Raw genomic sequence first — 20,287 nt, forward strand, 5'->3', positions numbered from 1 at the left:
TGCTCTCTCAGAGGCAGCCTCTGTTAGTAGTTTATTTTGTGTCCTGAAGCTATTTCTGTATTGCGCATATATATGCATATTGATTTTTTTTTCCTGCACAAATTGAAGCATGATACACATGCCATCCTGCGCCTCACTTTTCTCCCTTATCTGAGAAATCATTTCAGATGGGAGCATAGAGAGCTACTTCATTCTCTGTAATCAACACACCTGTATCTTCAAATGGATGATTTATTTAACCAGTTTCCTGCTGATGGGTGCTTGATTTATTTCCATTATTTTTCTCTTATAAGTACTATTACAACTGATCTTGAGCAATGTGTATCATTTTGTACATATAGTAATAAATAAGGTAAATATAGATATGTAATTGCTGGATCATGGAGTATGTGCATTTATCAGTATAAAAAAATGGGTCAGGGATTTAACTCAGTGGCATATGGACCTGCCTGGAAAGTGCAAGGTTGCGAGTTTGATCCCTGGTACCAAGAAGAAAAAAAAAGGCTGGGCTTCAGTTTAGTGGCGCATGCCTGTAAGTCCAGCACTCAAGAGGCTGAGGCAGGAATATCACTGTGAATTCGATGTCAGCCTGGGCTACGACATGAGTTCCAGGCCAGCCTGAACTACATAATGAGACCCTGTCTTAGACCAAAAAAAGGGCTGGTGGTGTAGCTTAGTCAGAGAGCACTTACCCAGCACACACTAGACTGTGGGTTCAGTCCTCACAAAAAGAGCAAATAAAACCCTTAGATAAGGGGCTGCGGCTTTAGCTCAGTGGCATAAGCGCCTACCTTGCAAGCACGAGGTTGTAAGTTCGATCCCCGGTACCCCCCGCCAAAGAAAAGAGGATGATTACAAATTTGAGTTCCGCCTGGGCAGTTTATTGAGACCCTATATCAAAATTAAAAAATGAAAAGGGCTGGGTCAGCCCAAAGGCCCCAGGTTTAATCTCAAGTACTGCTACCAAAAGAAAAACAAAAAATGTAATGAGAATGAAGCAGCAAGACCCTTTCTGGGGGCTGGGGATTTAGCTCAGTGGCGTAAGGTTCCACAAAAAAATTAAATTACATTAAAAATAACAGATCCTTTCTGTTCCATCTCCCACTTAGTTTCCCTGCTGCAGTCCTCTACAGAACTGTTGCTTAGCTCCTTAGGGCTCCTTCCAAAGCCTCCTTGTAAGCGCAGGTTTATTTATTTACTTAATTTTTGAGACAGGGCCTTGCCATGCAGTTTGGGCGACCTGGAACTCAGGGATCCTCTCGCCTCAGCCTCATGAGATCTGGAATTACAAGTGTGCGCCTCATGAGAGCTGGAATTTTTATTTTTACACCATTTATTTTGCTACACAAGTGACTGCACACCACACATACTGCTAATATGTAGGCTGGAGAACGTGTCTACCTCTCTCTCTATGGCTAAGGCATATTTTGTTGTGTGGATGGATCAAGAAGGCTAATGTTAATCAAGCCTGCCTGGCCCTGGCAGATTACATCCGGGGAAGGCATTTTGATTGTTGGTCAGTGTTAACCCCTATGGGTCTGAACAGTGAGGTGCCACCTTCCAAGGCCCGTCTCCAAGAGCAGTAAGATCACAGTCATTCTGGGAGTGTCTCGTACGGGTCAGGGCTGCTCTGGATCCAGTGGGGAAGGGTGAGAAACTATACACAGATAACTGAAATTCTTTGTTGTTTTCTTTCTTGGTTTTGCAGTTCTGGGCACTAGACACAGGGCCTTGTGCATGTGCTCTCCCACCAAGCTACATCCCCAGGCTACAAGTGGGTTTTTTTGAGACAAAGTCTCCCTATGTAACCCCTATTGGCCTCTACTTAACAGTGATCCTCCTGCATCAGCCTCTCGAGTGCTGGGATTATAGGAAATCTGTCTTTTCCATGCAAGAGTAAATTAGATCCTTACTTCCTTTGCAGTACAGAGCCTGTTACGAACCCCAGGAATTTCTCTAGCTGCTTTGTTGTGTCAGCTTCCCGAGTGCTGGGATTACAGGGGTGAGCCATGTGTTGGAATTTTGTCACAAGTGTAATCTGTTGGCTGAGAACATTGACCCTGGCCTGCACACTGTTCAGCAGGGATTTTGTTGCAGCACTGGTGGATTTGAGCTTCAGCTTTGCATTGGTTCACTCATTCTTATTCTGTTTAGCAATATCAACTGTCCTTTTATAGAGCCTTTGAATATTCTTTCTGTGACTGTGTCTCTTGGTGTGTCTCTGTCTGTCTATGTCTCTCTGTCTGTTTCTCTCACAGTATAATGTTCATTAAAATGGTAAAGGTCCTGAGATGCTGGCATTAATCCTGTAATGGAAGCTACTCTAGAAGCTGAGGCAGGAGGATCCCAACATTGAGTCCAACTCAGGAAATTTAGCAAGATTTTGTCTCAAAATAAAAACTTTAAAAAGGGCTAAGCATGCAGCTCAATGGTTATACACCTCCGGGTTAAGTCCCCAATCTCTCTCTCTGTCTCTCTCTATCTCTGTCTGTCTGTCTGTCTGTCTGTTTCTCTCTCTCTCTCTCTCACACACACACACACACACACACATGCATACACACAGAGATGGTTGTGCACACTCCAGCACAATGGAATGGTAACGGTCAGGCCAATAAAGACAAACCAGAAATACTTTTCTTCTTTCCCTAAAGAGAAAAAGACTGTCCTGACTGGGGGAGGGGAGGCAAGAGGGTGTGTGTGTGTGTGTGTGTATTCACCTTTCAGTTTTGCTATTTTTTTTAATGGCAGTGACAAGGAGAATCTCCAACAGCCCAGTGCCCAGTGCTCCCCATTGTGATCAGCCAGCTGCCTCACACAGGGCATCTGCTGGGGTGCAGGAAGGTCTTTCCAAGTGTTCAGGGGATGAGGTACAGCTCAGGGAAGAGCACAGGCCTAACAAGTGTGAGACCCTGGATTAAAACTTGGCACCGTGGGGCTGGGGATTTAGCTCAGTGGCATAAGCGCCTGCCTTGCAAGCAGGCAGTCCTGAGTTCGACCGATAAAAAGGAAAAAGACAAAAAAAAAAAAAAAAAAAAAAAAAAAACCAAAAACTCGGCACCTTAAAGACAGAATAGGTGAAACTCTTGAAGACATTGGTTTAGGCAAAGAATTTATGAATAAATTCCTGATCACACAGAAACTATCACAAAGGATCAACAACTGGGATCTCATCTTATTAAAAAGCTTTTACAAGAGAAACCACCAACAGAATGAAGAGACAACCCACAATATGGGAAAAAATGTTTGACAGCTGTTCCTCAGACAAGGGATTACTGTCCCCCACCCCTATCCATTTTCAAGATGATTTCACTATGCAGTTCAGGCTGGCCTCAAACTCACTTTTGTAGCCCAGGTAGGCCTCGAACTCGGAGTGATCCTCCTGCTGGGACCTCAGGCATGCACCACCACACCTGGTTTAGGATTACTATTGAGAACATATAAAGTAAAAAAAAAAAAAAAAAAAAAAAAATTAGCTCCCCCAATTTATTTTCTTATCTTATTTTTTTAGACCCCCCAAATTTAAAGACCCAACCCAACAGTGGGTATCTGAGATGAATATCTACTCAGATGAAGAAATGGCAAATAAATTTATGAAAAAATGTTCAACATCACTGGTCATTCAAGAGATATAAATTAAAACAACATTGAGGGACCAGGGACATAGGTCGGTGGCACAGGTGCCTGCCTGGCACTTTGAGGTCCTGATTTTGATTCCTGGTACCAGAAAAACAAAAAACAACACTGAGATCCTGTTTCACTCCAGAAAGAATGGCTATCATCAAGCAATCAACCAATAAGAAATACTGAGGGGCTTGGGGAAAAAGGAACCCTTGTCCACTATTGGAGGGAGGATACACTGGTACAACCACTGTGGAAATCAGTGTGGAGGTTCCTCAAAAAATTAAGATTGGAGATCACATTTGACTCAGCTAGTGCTCTGTCAGGCGTCCTGTCTTCCCAGAAGCATTAAAAACATTATACAATATGTACAATATACATGTACTTGTGTTTATAGCAGCACAATTTTTTGTTTTTGTTTTTGTTTTGGTCTTTCTCATTTTTATCGGTATCAGGGATCGAACTCACAACTGCCTGCTTGCAAGGCAGGCGCTTATGCCACTGAGCTAAATCCCCAGCCCCGAGCAGCACAATTTGTAATAGCTAGATCTTAGAAATAACACAAATGGCCATCAACCAAAGAATGGAGATAAAAAAGATGTATTTTTTTTATACCACGGAGTACTACTCAACCATAAAGAAAGATCAACTCAAGGCTTTTGTACATAAGTGGATGCAACTAGAGACCATACTGGTAAGTGAAATCAAACTTACATGTGTAAACATTGTATTGTCTCCCTAGTGTGAGAAGCTGAAAGATAATGTGTATGTGTATATTAGTTAAAATTGTTATACTAATTATCTCAGTTCTCTGAAAAGAATGGTTTGTGTTGGTATTGTTTGGACAATTAAGTGCAGATAGCTTATATTTTGAGTTACTAATTTAAAGATAACTATGCAATGTTTTAAAATTGTTACCCTCTAATTTTGTTATTTTTTGCTCTTTAAAATATGGGCAGGAGGGCTAGGAATTTAGCTCAATGCTGTAAGTGCCTGCCTGGCAAGTGGAAGGTTGTAAGTTCAATACCTGGTACCAAAAAAAGAAAAAAGTTAAATATGGGCTATAAAACTCAGTGGCATAAGTGCCTTCCTGGCAAGCACAAGGTCCTGAGTTCAATTCCTGGTTTAAAAAAAAAAAAAAAATCCAGGGGCTGGGGATTTAGCTCTGCAGCATAAGCACCTGCCTTGCAAGTAGGTGATCGTGAGTTCAGTCCCCGGTACCGATAAAAAATCCACATAAAAGCAAATAAAAGAGGCCAGGTATGGTGGTGCAAGCCCATAATCCCAGCACTTGAGAGTCTGAGGCAGGAGGATCACTGCCAATTCCAGGCCAGCCTGTACTGCATTTCAAAACCCTGTCCCAAAAAGATGAAAAAGTAGCCAGGCGTCTTATCAAACACCAGTAAACCTAGCACTCTGGGAGCCTACAGCAGGAGGATGACAAATTTGAACCCAGCCTGCACAGTTTAGCAACTAAGTGTAACCCTCTCAAAATAAAGAGCAGGGAAGGGATGGGGATTTAGCTCAGTAGCATAAGCACCTGCCTTACAAGCAGGCAGTTGTGAGTTCGATCCCTGGTACAGATAAAAAGATTAAAAAAAAAAAAAATAAAGAGCCAGGAATATAGCTCAGTGCAAAGCCCATGAGTATGATCCTGAGTAATACAGAACTAACAATCAAATTTTCCTAAAAGATAGTTTTTGTTTTTTTTGGTATCATAGATTGAATTCTTGACCTCGTGCTTGCCAGGCAGGCACTTACACCACTGAGCTAAATCCCTGGCCCTAAAAGATATTTTTGGGGGTGGGAATTTAGCTCAGCGGCATAAGTGCCTGCCTGGCAAGCGCAAGATCATGAGTTTGATTCCTGGTACCAAACAAACAAACAAACAAAAGATACTTTTTGGTCTTTTTTTAAAAGCTGTTTGGGGCTGGGGATTTAGCTCAGTGGCTTAAGCGCCTGCCTGGCAAGCGCGAGGTCATGAGTTCCATCCCTGGCACCAAAAAAAATAAAAATAAAATAAAAGCTGTTTGATCTTTTCTTGTTTTTGTTTTTGTTCTTTGTGTGTGTGTGTGTGTGTGTGTGTGTACCAGAGATTGAACTCATGTCCTCGTGTTTGCCAAGCAAGCACTTACACCACTGGGCTAAACCCCCAGCATTTTTTTCTTGTTACTAAGAGTCTCACTATGTAGTATAAGCTGGCCTCGAACTTGCTGAGATCCTCCTGCCTTAGACACCTGAATGCTGGGACTACAGGTGTGCACAACCATGCCCAACTTTAGTGACTAATTTTTACCAGCCCTTGAATGATTTTTTTTTTTTTTTTTTTTTTTTTGAGACAGGCTTTTAATATGTAGTTCAGGCTGGCCTTAAACTCACTTTGTAGGGCCGGGGATTTAGCTCAGTGGCATAAGCACCTGCCTAGCAAGCGCAAGGTCATGAGTTAGATCTCGATACTGAAAAACAAACCCCTCACTTTGTAGCCCAGGCTGGCCGGAATTTGCAGCCATCCTCCTGCTTCAGCCTCCCAAGTGCTGAGTGCTGAGATTACAAGTGTGTGCCACCACATCCAGCACTTGAAGGTAATTTCTGATGCATGTTTCAGTTTGAGAATCACTGGTCTCCATCATGCCCTGCTTTTGAGAGACTCCGAAATATGTCCTGAATAAACAGAACCTGCCCAGCCGGGTGAGAACCCTGTCAGGACTCTTGTCTCTTGCAGAGGTGCTTGTGGGTGGGTTGTGAACATGCAAATCCACCTGAAATTAGTGCTGTCCACCGAAGCCCCTGTGCAGCCTCCAGAGATCATAAGAAGCACGGTACTAGTTGCCGGAGTTTTGTGTAGTCTCTTCAGTTGTGGGGTTCTTCCGGTTTCCCATCTCTGTGTATGAAGCAGGAGTGTGGGGAATTAATGGAGCGCCGTGGGCTCTGCATCAGAGGCGGGAAGACAGCTTCTCCTCTTCATCCCGGGCTCAATTCAGTCAGCAGCTCCTTCAACACCGTCGACCTTACAGTTGTGAGATCTTTCCTGTAGATTTTTGGGGAAGCAGTGCACCCTGTGATTGTGCACACAGGATGACTGCAGGGTGTGAAATGTTAGGAAACCTGGCCTTTTATCCTTCGGGAGCTTGAAGTCAGGTTTAAGATACCCACGCAAATCTGTATGGACAGCTATGGGAAGTACAGAGGGACGCTGGGGTCCAGCGCCCAGTTGGGGTCCTCACTGTGAACCCAAGGCCCACAGGCTGGGTCAGAACAGGGTGGTCCACTTTGCCCTGACTGGCCCAGGCCAGGTCTGGGGCCACAGGTGGGTGTTAGGACCACTTTCCCTCCTTCTGACTCACATCTGCAGAGTCAAGAAGCTGTCCTGGCCAGGGTGAGGAGGCCTTTTACCTACCGTTGACTAAATAAAGGCTTAGCGAGGCTTAGGGAACAAGGCTGCTTTCACATCAAAGGGCTCTTACAAAACAGCTTGGTGATGAGTTAAGTACAAATGAATCAGAAACAGATGGGCTCAGTTTCCTAGGAAATACCCCTGGGCTTCAGCAGGAGAGCGAAAGTGCTCAGCCAGAAGCACTGTGGGTTTTTGCTGATCCTAAAATATGCTGGACAATTTTGCCTGAAACAGAGCCAAGGCATTGGGAGTGTGTCAGGTTCCAGGTCCTCTGGAGCCCCAGCTGGAATCCCACCAGCCCCTCAGCTGATCCAGGCAGCACCCTCCTGTTCCACTTAGGGCCCTGCAGGGGATCCAGTTGACTTGGTGGGTGGTACCCCTGTTGGTACCCTTGTTGCAAGGCCCCACCAAAAGGTGCTGGCAAGACTTTCCTCTTCCCCCAACTATAATGCAGGAATTTAGATGCTCTCTAAGGGCCTTTTCAGTGCTGTGAGTAATAATTACAACTGTGCTGGCCATGGTGGCACACTTGGGAGGCTAAGGCAGGAGGATGACTATGAGTTCAAGGCCAGCTTGAACTGCGTAGGGAAACCTCGTTTAAAACAACCAAAGGGGGCTGGGGATTTAGCTCAGCGGCATAAGCACCTGCCTTGCAAGCAGGTGGTCGTGAGTTCGATCCCTGGTACCAGTAAAAATGAAAAAGACAAAAAAAAAATAAAATAAAACAACCAAAAAACAGTTGCTTACATTAACTGAATGATACCTTATGCTAAATCTGCATTAAAGGCTTTACGTGTATTAACTTACTGATTTTAGCAACCCTGAGTGATATTTATAGTGATCTTCATTGTACAGAAAGGTTCAATAGGTTGCCCAAAGACCTACACAACAGCGTCTGCGTCTTAGCTTACTAGGCAGGGGTCTGTTGCTTCCTGATTTCCAGCTGTCTGCTCCTGGATTCCTGCTCCTGTGGCGCCCTTCTGGTCCACTCCTGCTGGCACTGCATGGTCCCCTCTCAGTCCTGCCTGATGCCCTTTGACCCCTATGAAATCTTCTGGTCCTGGTCAAAGTAACCTGAGAACAGCCTAGTCCTGAACTCTTTTGCTTCCCTGTGTGCCAGGCTATGTGTACTCCAAGATGCTGGAGTCACAGAGCCTTGACACAGAGAGGTAGATGCCCACTGGAGGAAGCACGGAACACCCAGGAGACCAGGCAGAAGTGCACCCGATTTAGCCCAGGAGGCACCAGCAAGATAGAAGGCAGCAGGAAGGGGAGGGTGGCACAGCAGAGTGGCTGCTTTCGCAGGGAACAGTATGGTGCTGTTTGTCCTGGATAAATGGGGAGGAGGTCAAGGAGTCAGTAAAGGCCAGAGCCCTTCATGGGTCTCTGCGGACTCAAATCTCAGGGCAAGGGGGCTGGGGATTTAGCTCAGTGGCATAAGCACCTGCCTTGCAAGCAGGCAGTCATGAGTTTGATCCCCGGTACCGATAAAAAAAAAAATCTCCGGGCAGACAGATGTGCTGCAGGAGGGGGCAGGAGCTCACCTGCCTTCCGAGCTGCCCTCCTGGCTGCTTCCCTGCTGCAGAGGGAGTGGAGGTGGCAACACAGGACTCTCCGATGCAGCCCTTGTGAGCGCTCAGTCAGCCCTCAGTGATAGGCTAGGATGGCAGTGGGGTGGCTTTGACCTGAGGCTCGCCTTCTTTTCCAGGTCCTTTGAGAAGAGTCCACTAGAAGAGTCTAGAAAGCAAGCATACGGACCAATGGTTTGGCTTGTTTTGTTTTGCAGCACTGGAGGTTGAATCCAGCAGCCCTACCACTGAGCTCCATCCCCAACCATTTTACTTTTTCTTTTGAGACAGGGTCTCATTGAGTTTCCCAGGCTGGGCTAACTTTTGCTATCCTCCTGCCTCAGCTTCCCAGGTAGCTGGGCTTTCAGGTATGCGTCACCTTGCCCAGGTGCCTTGGCTTCAAATGGAATTGGGGTCCCAGTAAGTGCTTGGACATGTTCATTCAAAGCTGCCCAGAAGCACAAAACCTTTCTTGTAAAGTGGCATGTGCTGGGGACCTCTGCCACTCTTGAGGGTACAGATGACAGAAATGATGGCTGTTTATGGGGTGCATTATAAAATGCACCACCTGCAGGAGCAGGCCTGGCTGTCAGTGAGCTCACCTGTGACCCTCTGACCACACCACCAAGGTCACTGCTTCTGTGATCAGAATGCCTCTTTTATTCATTTGCGTTCACCAGGAACAAGCTCAGAGGACAGCAGGGTGGCAGCCAGAGGGCTTCTAGTTGTTTACACTGAAAGTCATTTGGTCACTCAAGCAGCAGATATTATGGAGGTAGGTCCTGGGGTGCCTCGGTGATGCAGCCTACCCTTCTGGATTTCCTGTGCCTGGGGAGACAGATGGTGAGTGAGTAAAGCAGTATTGGATAAAGCAGTACGCATAGCTGGCACGGCACGGTGGTGCACATTTGTAAACCCAGCACTCTGGGAGGCTGAGATAGGAGAATGGCAATTTAGGGACTTAGCCAGGTCCCCACTTTCTCTCTCTCTCTCTCTCTTTCTCCCTCTCTCTCTCTGTCTCTCTCTCTTTGGACAGAGTCTTGCTTTGTAATTCAGGCTGACCTTAAACTCACTGCACAGCTCAAGCTGGCCTTAAGCTCCTGGCAGTCTTCCTGCCTCAGCTTCCCAAGTGCTGAGAGTATGGGTGTATGCTACCACAGATGGCTGACAGGGCCCTATCTCTCTCTCTCTCTCTCTCTCTCTCTCTCTCTCTCTCTCTCTCTCTCTTTGGTGGTACCAGGGATTGAACTCACAACCTCATATTTTTTAGGCAGGCACTTATGCCACTGAACTAAATCTCTGGTCCCCACGGCTCTATCTCAAGGCAGAAATATAAAAATAAAGGAGTAGGATAACAAGATATATTATGGTAGCCATTGTTGATTTCCTATTACCCTGTTTCAAAGTTCTGTACCACTTTCACTGCTTTGTTTTGATTGGCTTTACTCTGATTTTTTTTTTATCTCATTCTCTTTAAAATAAAAAAAAGTTCGATCCCCAGTACCCAGAAAATAAAATAAAGGACTAGGGTCAAGCGCAGTAGTGCACACCTGTAATCCCAGCACTCAGGAAGCTGAGGCAGGAGGATCACCAAGAGTTGGAGACCATCCTGAGCTTACAAAGTGAGTTCAAAACCGGGCAGAACAGGGCTGAGGGTTGGGCAGAACAGGGCTGAGGGTTTAGCTCAGTGGCAAAAGGACCTGCCCAGCAGGTATCATATCATGAGTTCGACCGCCCACCCCCCCCCCAAAAAAAAAAAAAATAACAGGCTGAAACTTAGTGCAACCCTGCCTCAAAATGACAAAAGGAAAAAACAAAAAAACTGAAAGGGGGCTGGGGATTTAGCTCACTGGCATAAGCACCTGCCTTGCAAGAACGTGGTCCTGAGTTCGATCTCCAGTACTGATTAAAAAAAAAAATGACAAAAGGACTAGGATCAAACAAAGAAAAAAAAAACAGGACTATGGCTGTAAGCTCAGTGCAAAGCCATGAGTTCAGTGAGGGAGGGGTGCATAATGAACTAGTACGAATTAGGATGGGACCTCTCAGTGGGCAGGAATGGGGTGCTGTATGGGTGTCAGGGAGCTGAAAGGGGGACCTGGCCTTACAATCTGGTAAGTCATTGGGGGAGAGCAGGAGGAATATATCCAAAGGCCCCGCGGTCAGTGCATGCTTTGTGTGTCAGAGTAACCCAGAGGCTGGAGGAGCTGCAGGAGAGCAAGAGCTAGATGAGGCCTGAGCTCAGGGGGGTCCAGACAGGCAGGGGTGCGCCTGGGAATTAGATTCTGGTCCGGACAGCAACCTGCATTTCATCCCCTGGGCCGGGGGACTCGTGGGATGGGCAAGCCGCTTCCCCTCTGTGGGCCGCTCTCCTTGGTAGAGAACTGGCCCGGCTGTCCCAGCTTTGCTGTGTCCAGCCCGATGTCCGGGAGGTGAAAGCCTTTAGGACACACGTTCCCCCTCCCCACCCCGGGTCGCGGCCCGCTCCTGAGCGCAGGGCGCCCTTGCTCGGCTTGGCTCCCCCTCGTGTCCTCAGGACGGAGTCACTGGGGAGAAGCTGGCTCCTCTCGCTGGATCCACCGAGCGCCCGCGGAGGGAGGGCGGCTGCGCGGCTGGGGCCGGGGGCCGGGGAGGTGTCACTTTTATGAATGCCTTCCTGACAGGTAGGGCGCTGACTAAGCGGCAGCCCTGCAGCTTCGGGCCTGCTTTTCCGGAGCTGCGCTAATCTGCCCGCGGCAGCCGGCTGGGAAGGAAGGGCCTGGGGCGCGCGGTGGAGCAGCTGCCCGGCCGGCGGTTTTTCCCTCGCTGAGCTTTTCTTAGCTGGTCCGGGGTGGGCAGTGGGGGAGGGCACAGGTCCCATCAGCAGCCTTCCCTGCTCCTGGCCCCACCCTCCTCAAGGCCACTGCGGCCACTCCCTGTGAGCAGAGGACTGTGCTCCAAGGACACCAGGAGGCAGAGGCAGGGAGATTTCTGCCTTCTCAATCAGGCATTGGCTCTGGGGCTACCTCCCCAACATCCCACCTGCTCCGGATGGGAGAAATCAATTGTACCGATGGAAGAGCTTGTCAGTGTGGGAAGGTTCAAAGCCCCAGGCAGGGGACCTGCATCTCTGAGGACCAGAACCCGCATTTTTGCCTTAGGGAGGGAGAGCAGCTGGAAGGGGTCCACCAGTCTGCGAGATGTCTGCCATCAGCTCCTGCCAGCCAGGGCCATACAGAGCTCGCCATACTATGGAAACTCTTTTAATTAAATGCTTGCCACAGGGTTAAGAAGCAGTTTGTATTGATAGACATGCTGGTACCAGCTGTACCTCAGCACTCGGAAGCTGAGGCAGGAGGACTGATAATTCTAGGCCTAGAATCCCAAGGCTCTGAAATTTTGATGTGCTCCACACCTGGCAACCATTATTTTATTTTTTAGTTTAAAAATTTTTTTAAAATTTCAGCCTGGGCTACAAAGTGAGCTCAAGGTCAGCCGAACTGCATAGCGAGACCCTGTCTCAAAAAGACAGAGAAAAGGGGGCTGGGGATTTAGCTCAGCGGCATTAAGTGCCTGCCTTGCAAGTGTGTGGTCGTGAGTTTGATCCCAGGTACTGATAAAAAAAAAAGAAAGACAAAAAAAAAGACAGAAAAAAAATTATTTTAATTTAATTTTTTGGGTGTTTTTTTTAAATCAGTACCAAGGATCAAACTCACGACCGCACACTTGCAAAGCTGGCACTTAATGCCGCTGAGCTAAATCCCCAGCCCTAATTTTTTGATTATTAATATTATTTATTTTGTGAGTTTTTTTAAAGACTATCCCACTATGTAACCCAGGCTGGCCTTGAACTCCCACAGATTCACTGGCCTCAGCCTTCCTTGTATTGAGTGCTGGGATCACAGGCATGCGTAACCTGAACCCCAGCTATACTCATTATTTTGGGAAAGATGTTTTGATGTTGTCAGAGGGGGTGTCAGACTGCTCTTCCTCTGCCTCAGGTTCCCCTCATCGCCGTGGGAGGGCTGTAACACCAGGGGGGGCGGGATGTCACCGCTGCTGCAGGCCATGTGCTTCCTCTCCCATTCACACCCGCCACATCCTGCACCTGTGGTTTCGGCCTCTCTGTGAGGGCTGGTAAAGCAGCCTGGGGGAGGCCGAGCCGAGCCCTCTGTGCATCTCCCCAGGCCAGGCTCACAGAACATCTTGATGTGCGGTTGCCAGCTCCCTGCTTTGGGGTGGGTTTTCTCCTCCCAGCGCTGTCGAGGGAGATAGGCAAGCTGGCAGGCGGAAGCCCCTGCAGTGCAGTGCAGGAACATCCTGAGGCTGGCGCCCGGGTGGTCTGAGCAAGAAGGATGCGAATTAGAGGTGAACCTCCCTCTGTGAGGCGCTGCACGGTACTCTCAGCACAGCTGACAGTGAGGACCAGAAAGCACGGTGGGCGCCCAGGAGGCTCGGCTGCAGCCGCCCTGAGCCTGCCGGTCCCGTGAGCACCCAGGACCATGCAGCCTTAGGCAGCGCCGGCACTCCTGCCAGGACCAGGCTTCCATGCCCAAGGTGTCTAGGTCTGGTCCAGCCACATCCATCACAGGTCTTGGGGCCTATGAGGCAGCTCCTGCCCTGGGACACCCTCTGGTGGACGCCTCGGTGACTAAGGAACATTTGAACTTAGGGCAGGGCCTGAAGTTTGCAGCAGTCAGAAAGGCAACACCCAGCTGGCTACAGAGCCATATGCAATAACTGGTTCTGTGTCTCCGTTTCCCCATCTGTTAGGCAGCCCTGCGTGACCCAGCTTCTCCTTTTGCCTGTGTCTGGCTGGCCTCTCCTTGAGGTCACGCCCTTTTGCTTAGCCAGGTCTCAGCTCAGCTTGCTCTCTGGAGGCCTTGCCCGCCCTGCTGCTAGTCTCTGCCTGTTCTTGTGACCCACTGTGCTGTGTGGCACTTGGTGTCATATACAAACCATGTATTTCCACATCATCTTTTTTATTGTTTTTCTCTCTTTAACCCAGAGCTTGGCTCTGAATAAGTGTTTGTTGCAGATGAGTATATGCCTACAATCCCAGTAGGCTGAGACTGGAGGATTGCAAATTTGAGTCCTGTCTAGGCAATGTATTTTTTTGTTTGTTTGTTTGTTTGTTTTTAACATGTTTTGTTTTGTTTGAGACAGGATTTCACTATGCAATTCAGGCTGGCCTTGAACTCACTTTATAGCCCAGGCTGGCCTTGAATTCACAGCAATCCTTCCACCTCAGCCTCCTATGTGCTAGTACAGTCATGTGCTACCATGCCTGGTTTTGTCTGGGCAATTTGATAAGACCTTGTCTCAAAATAAAACTTTTAAAAGGAACTCAGCATCTAGCTCTGTGAGAGAACACCTCTAGGTTCCATCCTTAGCACTGAAAAAAAAAGTTGAATGAATGAGCTTGGGACTCTAGAGAATCCCATGACGATGCTGACTTCCCTTGGGCTTTGGAGGGGCAACGGGAAGCACATTACTACCGTGGTCTCCAGCCGGGAGCAATAGGGGTCTCACAGGAGCCCCCATGATGATCACCGTCACCACAGGCCTTTCTGCCTTGTGCCCTGACCTTCCTGGAACCCACGGACAGTCCTAGGGAATGATCCCAGAGCCCTGGCCCAAAAGCCCCGTCCAGAGCCTGGGTGTTACCTGCTGGGAGAGGCTTGGCAGATGGGAAGGTAGGGGATGGATGGCGTGGCATCTGCCACAGCTGTGAGCAGCCAGGTGGAGGATACAAGAAAAGCTGCCACAAAGGTGGCGATGCCGTCCAGCCTGGGTCCCCAGAGTCCTCACCCAGCACCTGGGCACTGCTCCCAGAGGAGGGGAAGGCAGAAGGACTTCAAGTACACAGCATAGGGGCTGGGGATTTAGCTCAGCGGCATAAAGCGCCTGCCTTGCAAGCAGGCAGTGGTGAGTTCGATCCCTGGTACCGATAAAAAGGAAAAAGACAAAAAAAAAAAAAAAAAAAAAAAGAAAAAAGAAAAATAAAAAAAGTACACAGCATTGTGAGCAGACCACTGTCACTAAAAAGTCTCCCTGTCCCCCATGTGGGGTGAGGAGACTGGAAGCTTAGAAAGGAGAGGAGAAAGAGGAGGGGAGGGAAGGCCCCTCCGGGCCTTGAGGAGGATTCCTCTTCTCCTCTCTCTTTTTCCTTCTCAGTGTTCTCCTTCTCTTTCTTCCCCTTTTCCTTCTTCCTTTTTTTTTTTTTTTTTTTTTTTTTTTTTTTGCTCAGAACCTAGTTCTTGCACACATCTGTAATCCCAGTCAAGAGGCTGAGGAAGGAGGACTGAAAATTCTAGGTCAGCCCGGGCAACTTAGCAAGGGGCTGGAGAAGCACTTACTTAACATGGAGGTAGGGGTGATGCGAGGTTCCAGCCCCTGTACTGAAAAAAGCAAAAACAAAAACAATAATACCCCTCAAGTTTCCGCTTAGCTGCCATTGTAAATAGCCTGGAGGTGGGGCCAGGATTTAGTTCAGTGCATAAGCACCTGCCTAGCAAGTGTGAGGTACTGAGTTTGATCCCCAGTACCAAAAAAAAAAAAAAAGGAAAGACGTTTTTATTTTTTATTTTTATTCCTTGAAAGCTCTTCATGAAGAGCCTGCTGTACCATGAGCAAAGCATATCCATCATACCTGAGCTAAGAGTCACAAGACCCTCTAGACTAGAAAACTGAGGCCCCAAGAGAGGTGCTGCAGGCCCGGAGGCCCCTTTGAGTGTGGGGAGGGTGTGGCAATCACACACCGGTGGGATTGGGAGTGTGAAGGGGAACTCCTCAGTCACCTTTCAGCAGGAAACCAGCAGGAAACAGGTGTGCTAGTGCACCCCTGTAATCCCAGCACTCAAGAGGCAGAGGAGGCAGGAAGATCCATGAAAATTCAAGGCCAGCCTAGGTTACAGAGTGAGTGGAAAGCCAGCCTGAAGTACGTAAGTAGCAAGACCTGCCTCAAGAAACCAAAAACCAAAACCAAAAATAGACCAGGAAACCAGTGCTCACCCGGACTAAGGAGGCCTCCTGGGCCCCAGGTGCTGTTAGAGGCCTGTGACCCTGTGTGGGGATGGGCAGGAGGGGTCCATGTGGGCTAGTCTCAGTTACAGGTCTGATTCTCCGTGCAGGGAGGGGCTCCGCAGGGGACGAGGGGCTGCTGGCCCTGTCACCTTCCTGACAGAGGTGAGAAACCCTTGCCCAGCTGCCTTCAGGTAGAGACCCAGAGTGGGTAGGGGATCCGGGTGGCAGGAAATGGAACTCAAGGGAGTAGGGCTGGGCCTGAGGCAAACCGAAGACACAGAGCCAGGTGAGGGAGGAGAAAAATGGCCGAGTCACAGAGGACAGGAAAGAAAACGTGGAGCAGCTGGAGACTTGGGTCATGGCAGACAGCAGAGGAAGCACAGGGGTTTGCAGAGACCAAAGCCCTAGGTTCTGGGAGGTTCACGTCAGCGGGATTAATCTAGTTCATTCTAAACTCTACATGTCTGCTTTGGCCATGGCTTCGCAGAGCCTGATCCCCACGTGGGCACAGCGAGAGTGATTCTGGCCTCTGTTTGTCATGAGGGCAAGAAAGGCACAGTAGCAACCCGGCTCCAAACACTACTGAGCCGAGATGCTGAGAGCAGGGAACGGAGGGCACAGGGTGCCTGGGCAGGACGGTGTTGGTTTTGTTTTTCTTTCTTGGAAGAGGGGTTGTTTGGGAGAAGGACCCAAAAGACCCAAAACATGTAGTTATAGTTATTGTCACTATTATTGTGCTGCTTTTTTTTTTTCTTTTTTTCCGGTACTGGGGGTCAAACTCACGACCGCCTACTTGCAGGGCAGGTGCTTATGCCCTGAGCTAAATCCCCAGCCCCTAGTTATTGTCACTAATAAAAGCTTCGAGGAAGGGATGAAGTAAGAATCTGTGATATTCACTGAGAAGGGTTGGGTATTGTTTTTGTCACTGAAATCTGGGGTTCTGGGCTAAACTGACCAGGCCCCTGGCCCAAAAGCGCCCCTTAGTGGCTGGCTCTAAAGTACAGTCCTGAATGTTTTCTGATTTGCTTTTTTAATTTTTTGTCTTCTTGAGACCGGGTCTTGCTGTGCAGCTACATCTGGCCTTGAGCTCACTTTGTAGGCCAGCCTGCTCTTGAACTTGCAAACAATTCTCCTCCTTCAGCCTCCCAAGTGCTGGGATTACAAGAGTGTGCCACCATGCCCAGCTTTTGGCTTGCTTTTTTACTGCCCTTATTTTTTAATTAATTTATTTATTTTTGCTGCTCTTATTAAAACTGTCTACTCTATTGTGCTTTTTCTCCACCTCTGAGTATCAAACCAATAAATTCAAATACAGCATACTTTTTTAAGGGGTCAAACACAGGGTGTTGCACATACTAAAATGCTCTACACTGAGCTACACCCCCAGTCCCCTTCTGTATGTGGTTGTTTTTGTTTTGATATCCGGGATTGAACTCACAGCCTTACATTTGCCAGGCAAGCAGCTTGTGTTGCTGAGCTAAATTCCCAGCTCTTCTGTGTGTTTTATGTTTTTAAGTCTTTTTTTTTTTTTTTTTTTTTTTTTTTGTCTTTTTCCTTTTTATAAGTACCAGGGATTGAACTCACGACTGCCTGCTTACAAGGCAGGCGCTTATGCCGCTGAGCTAAATCCCCAGCCCCTGTTTTTAAGTCTTATTTTGAAGTCTGCAATCCATTTGGGGTTGATTTTTTTTTTTTTGTATGCATGTTACCAACAAGTTAAGTCTTGAAAAAGTGAGGAACTGGGGCTGGGGATTTAGCTCAGCGGCATAAGTGCCTGCCTTGCAAGCAGGCAGTCGTGAGTTCAATCCCTGGTACAGATAAAAAAGAAAAAGACAAAAAAAAAAAAAAAAAAAAGAGAAAAGAAAAAGTGAGGAACTGAACCTCCTTTTCTCTGTCCTCTGTTCTTCAGGCCCTTGATGAAAGACTTCAGTCAGGACACATGGGCAGACATAGAAAGGATTTATTATAAAGCAGATGGAGAGAGTTATGCCTTCAAGCAAGAAGATGGGCAATGCTGCAAAGATGGCTGTGCTGAGTGCGAGTTTGGATACATTTCTTTGCACCTGGAAGTTATTCTTGGGTTCTGGGAAACTGGGATGATTACGATGTTTATCAACACTCAGGAGTTATTTAGGAATTGCAGAATGTCTTTCCTGTCCTTATTAGATGGTCAGCAGTTCCTCGGGGGAATTCATCATGTAAGAAACTTACAAAAGATAAGTTCTTAATCTAAACCAGGTCCCAGCCCAAGGCAGGGCAATCTTTAAGGAACATTTCCTTCCCTGATTTCATCTGGCTGTAGGCTATGGGAGCCAGGAATGCTGTGTGCCTGGTTCTGGAGCTCAGTGGCCAGGAGGCCTGGAATGTGCACAAGGTGTGACCTTAAGATGTCATTGCACTCTGAGGAACCACTTTGAGTCTTAGGTATTATGCACTGACATCTTTCTTTTTTCTTTTTTTTTGAGGGGGTGGGGTGTGGTACTGGGGATCGAACTCAAGATGTCACTTGCCAGGCAGGCACTTTTACCACTGAGTTACATCCCTGCGGCCTTTTTAAAAATTATTATTCTTTTTCAACATCTTTCTTTAATTAACTGGTAATCCATGCTCTTTTTTTTTTTTTTTTTTTGTCTTTTTCCTTTTTATCGGTACCGGGGATTCAACTCACGACTGCCTGCTTGCGGGCAGGCACTTATGCCGCTGAGCTAAATCCTCAGCCCCAATCCATGCTCTTTTGGAGGCCCCCCTCAGGCCTGCTGAGTCTACCTGCCCAACGTGGTTTAAGGGCCCAGTTTCTCTTTCTTTCTTCTTTCTTTCTTTCTTTCTTTCTTTCTTTCTTTCTTTCTTTCTTTCTTTCCTCTCTCCCTCCCTCTCTCTCTCTCTCTCTGTCTGTCTCTTTCTTTCTTTCTTTTTTTTTTTGGTACTGGGGATTGAGCTCACAACCTGGTGCTTTCCAGGCAGGTGTTGTGCTTCCCGGGCCCCCCAGTTTCATTCTTTTAGTGGTGAATATCCAGGTTTTCTTTTTTTTTTTTTAAATCGGTACCAGGGATCGAACTCATGATCGCCTGCTTGCAAGGCAGGTGTTTATGCCACTGAGCTAAATCCCCAGCCCTCACCCCCTTCTTTTTTTAAAGTTTTTTGTTTTTGTTTTTTTAATATCCAGATTTTCAATACCTTTTGTTGTTTGGTTTTAAAGGTCTTCCTTGGCAGAATAATAATGTTCAGCCCTTTGCAGATCCCTCAAAGTTTCTCCGGAAATGTTTCTGGGCTATAAGATACAATGAGAGTCTGGCGACTCTCATAACTTTATTATGATGAGAAATTCTATGGAAAGATTAGAGTATGTGGTCCAGTTTGCCTGCAGCCTGCTAGGTGGAGACTGAGTGGCAGTTGGCCCCTTCTCCCCAGTCACCACCCGGCCAGTGCCACTGCGGCACTGAGGTCAGAAAGGTGAAGCCCTCTGCCTGCACTGCGGAGCACAGTAGGCAGAGCAGGGGCAACCACGGTCTCCTGTTCTCAGCCAGCTAAGATTTATTTTGTCTTCTTCTATTTGTTTTTGTAGTACTAGGACCTTTGCACTGAGTGACATCCACAGGCACACACACACACACACACACATATATCCCGTTTTATTTTTTTATTTTTTTCCCAGAGTGCTGAGATCACAGGCATGTGCTCCCACCTGGCTAGGCCAGCTGTTCAGGCTGCCCTGAGATCATCCATGCAGGTGTGCACTGAGCCTTCCTTCTGCTTGCTGGCGAGCTGCAGAGAGGGGGCTCATGCCACCTCGAGACATCCCCAAGCTGCTGGCCAGGTGCCCAGCCACGGTGAGAAGGTGATGAGCATCCAGTGAAAGGACAGCCAGCCAGTGCAACTGAGTGTCAGCTCTGTGGAAGAGGCAGGAGTTAGAAACTCAGATTCTGCTTCCTGCTGTGCCTAAGATTTGCTGTGACACTGGACAAATCTTTCCTATCCTAGATCTCAGTGTTTTCTTGTGTTAATAACAGTAACAACATGAAGCTGCAAGTTCGGGTCCAGCCTGGGTGATATAATGACTTAGACTCTAGCTCAAAAACAAGATAAAACGAGCCAGGGATGTAGCTCAGCAGCATAGCGTCTGCCTAGCAACCATGAGGTCAGGAGGTTGGTTCCCGATACAAAAACAAACAAACAAACCCAAAGGAGGGCTGCCTGTGCATTTACACACATTTACATGTAGAGGGCCATTTGCCTTTCCCAAGCACCCCCAGTGACAGAGATGACTGGATGATTATTGGTGTTATTTTTGGGGTACCAGGAATGGAACTCAGGACCTTGTGCTTGCCAGGCAGGTGCTGCACCACTGAGCTAAATCCTGTCCCATGGTGTTCTGTGTACAGATGAGGACACAGAAGGCCAGAAGGACTAAGGACCTCACCTGAGGTCACACAGCTTGTTAGAGGGGCAGCAGGGATTTACACCCAGACAGTCTGGCCCAGCAACCACCTAGTCCCTGTGTGATGCTAAGAATCTTCAAGATTTTTCTTTTCTGCTCAGAAATACAGTGATTCTCTCAGCTACAAACACAGCAGATATTTTAGTTCTAGGCCTTTGGCAAAAATTTGCTCCTTGGGGGCTGGGGATGTAGCTCAGCAGTACAGCACCTGCCTGGCATGTGCAAGGCCCTGGGTTCAATTTCCGGTACCAAAAAAAATTTTTTTTC

The 20,287-nt window shown here is 47.7% G+C and overlaps 1 protein-coding gene across 4 annotated transcripts in view; it reads right to left on the bottom strand.

Moving 5' to 3' along the window:
• Positions 1 to 3,092: 3,092 nt before the first annotated feature.
• LOC134476017 (uncharacterized) overlaps positions 3,093 to 20,287 on the bottom strand; it is a 32,830-nt gene continuing 15,635 nt past the window's right edge. Inside the window, exons 2-5 of one of the 4 annotated variants that reach the window (XR_010047416.1) lie at positions 9,183 to 9,408; positions 8,557 to 8,749; positions 6,378 to 6,646; positions 3,093 to 3,424 (exon numbers count right to left, since the gene is read on the bottom strand). Coding sequence is in view for 2 of the 4 variants with exons in the window: in XM_063248521.1 (XP_063104591.1) it covers positions 19,363 to 19,472 (110 nt within the window). In the remaining 2 variants the exon portion in view is untranslated. Of the gene's footprint in view, positions 3,425 to 4,357; positions 6,647 to 8,528; positions 8,750 to 9,182; positions 9,409 to 19,210; positions 19,473 to 20,287 lie in introns of those variants that run through there. The other 3 variants (XR_010047415.1, XM_063248522.1, XM_063248521.1) reach the window with 3 other exon arrangements.

The sequence above is a fragment of the Cavia porcellus genome, unplaced genomic scaffold (genome assembly GCF_034190915.1).
Source record: "Cavia porcellus strain 051 isolate PalLab524CR breed Dunkin Hartley unplaced genomic scaffold, mCavPor4.1 scaffold_5, whole genome shotgun sequence".
Taxonomy (NCBI): Eukaryota; Metazoa; Chordata; class Mammalia; order Rodentia; family Caviidae; genus Cavia; species Cavia porcellus.